This window comes from Haemaphysalis longicornis, unplaced genomic scaffold (assembly GCF_048455015.1).
Source record: "Haemaphysalis longicornis isolate Haplotype H1 unplaced genomic scaffold, Haemaphysalis longicornis Haplotype H1 scaffold_10, whole genome shotgun sequence".
NCBI lineage: Eukaryota > Metazoa > Arthropoda > Arachnida > Ixodida > Ixodidae > Haemaphysalis > Haemaphysalis longicornis.
In genome coordinates, this window is record NW_027526204.1 from 101,921,377 (window position 1) to 101,923,583 (window position 2,207).

General features: G+C 51.7%; 1 protein-coding gene across 1 annotated transcript; it reads right to left on the reverse strand.

Moving 5' to 3' along the window:
- Positions 1–502: 502 nt before the first annotated feature.
- On the reverse strand, positions 503–1,540 carry LOC144158984 (uncharacterized). The gene has a single exon (XM_077690202.1). The coding sequence runs from the start codon at positions 1,295–1,297 to the stop codon at positions 632–634; it is 666 nt and encodes a 221-aa protein (XP_077546328.1). The 5' UTR covers positions 1,298–1,540; the 3' UTR covers positions 503–631.
- Between the last annotated feature and the right edge of the window lie 667 nt (positions 1,541–2,207).

Below are 2,207 nucleotides of genomic sequence, written 5' to 3' on the forward strand. Positions count from 1 at the left end.
TTGCGCATGAAGCTTAATTGGAAGGTGAAGCGCGATATGTATGCAAAGCAAGCCCTTAGCACCACAACGATGAACGCGCCCTGCGATTAGCAATATTGGGAAAGAGCGTCACCAGCTGTAATGGTGGTTATGGACGAAAGAGCCACTATTGGCGATTTTCTCAATCGCCGCTACTAGCAGCAGCGTTTTTGGAGTCGAGAAGGCCCATTCTCAAACTGTGGCAGCGTAGCTTAAAATAAATAAGCCGACTCTAGCGTCCCGTCTCGACTTGCCCAGGGTGTTGTATTGATTTGACCCAATTGCTTGGCCGGCAGCATGGTGTCAAGGCATTATTACTGAGTTTCTGTACCCCTAGAATGGCATAATTGCGGGCGTCGTATGGCGTGAAATTTGCACGGAACATTAGCAATTTTTCGTCAAAGCAGCGTTACTCTTTGACGCAATGCATAGATTGCCGAACCATCAAAGCTTGAGTGTCGAATTAGAAGTCAATGACAAGTCGCAAGGAAAAAGAACGTTTATTGGCTGCTTACCCAGACCACAAATCACGCACAGTTAGTCGTACGTGGGTCAACCAAAAAGAAAAGTCAACAAGAGCGGGGTGTCTCAGTGCGTGGAAAATCTCTCAATTTCACGCGTCGGTGTTGGGAACCTGGATCTGCAGCCTTTGCAGAACATCGAGCATTGAATTCACTTTCCGGCGAAGCGCTCCCTCGTCGCTCGGGTTCCCGGCCACAACTTCTTCGACCTCTTTCTTAGCATTAGTGAGGTCCTCAAGTAGCTGCTTGGACTTCGTAAATGCGGCTGCCACCGAAAAGAAAATGGCTCGACAGCCGGCGTAGTGATGCGCCAGCTGCCCAAACTGAATGGGTATTCCGCAGATGGAGCAGACGGTCTTAGAGAATTGGCACACTGGAAAATGAGTTTCCAGGTCTTTCAGGGTGCAGGTGTGATTGCAGCCAAACGATGTGTTCGGGCAGCGCACAGCCTTTCGGTACAGGACGTCTTTCACGTTGTTCCACTCGGAGTTATTCCTGGAGGCCGTGTTGTCGACCGCGCACGTGATATAGTAACAGCCGTTCTGCATTTTTCTGACAACACAACGACTGCACGAGACGTGCATACAGGGAAGCAACAGTTGTACTTCCCCGGACACTGCACCACAGTTGTCGCAGACGTGGGCGTCCGGCAGCCGCTCTCGAAACTCAATCGTCCTGAAGTCCAGGAAGCTGTTGAAGCCAACGAGAAAGTAGCCGTAGAACTCACTGTCACCCGCAGAATTTCCAGCGTCGCTCATCCTTCACCTGGCGTAGGGAAAATTCCGAATTTGCTTCAAGTGTTCACGCTTTCGGCAGACACCGTCTCGGAGATACTCGGGAGCAGCCGGCAGCTTCAGCAGCTATAGGCGATACGTGTCGACTGTGGTGGCAAGCTTTGCCAGGAGCAGCTTCATCGGCGATGGAACGGCAACGTAAAGACACTCCGTCGCTGCTAGACGGAGCTTATCTAGCCGCGCGGGAAATATTCGCCCGGATAACGAACGCGGTTTGGCCAGTTTGGCCCTGGCTGCGTTGTGACGATTCATTCCCTGTGTGGCACGCTCCAGACCGGCCGTGGGTGTGGATGCCGCTTTCGCGTCGGGTGCTCGTTTTCGCTGCTCACGACGCAGGAAGCGCGCTAACGGAGATAAAAGCCGAACACGGCTGCAGTAAGCACTGGCGTGATTACCAATAGCGCGCGCGTGGTACCGCATAAGAGGGGGACAATTTTCGCCAGAGCAACCCCCCCACCCCTTCCACTCCCTTGAAAATTAGCTGTGCAGTACGAAATGAATTCAATCCTAGTGATTACCCCTGGAGACAAAAAAATTAAGAAGTCATATTCATAGCTTTGCGGTCGCGTTTCTTTTAATAAAAATGGAGGAAGCTTAAACTGACGCGCAAGACAGGAAGGTAACGAAGCTGTACGCAACCTTCAGGACCATCACAACGGTTTAAGGCCCCGAATGCAGGTGATTTGCATCATCTTCACTGCCGTAACGACCTTTACTTTCTATCCGTGCGTCTGATCTCTCTCCCTCAGCATCCCTCTCCATGGCGAATGGAGAGGGATGCTGAGAGCGAATCTTTCGCGGTTCCTCCCAAGCATATACCTGAGGAAACGGAAACTCCTCCGAATGCCCGCCACGTATCAGAAAGATCGGAAAC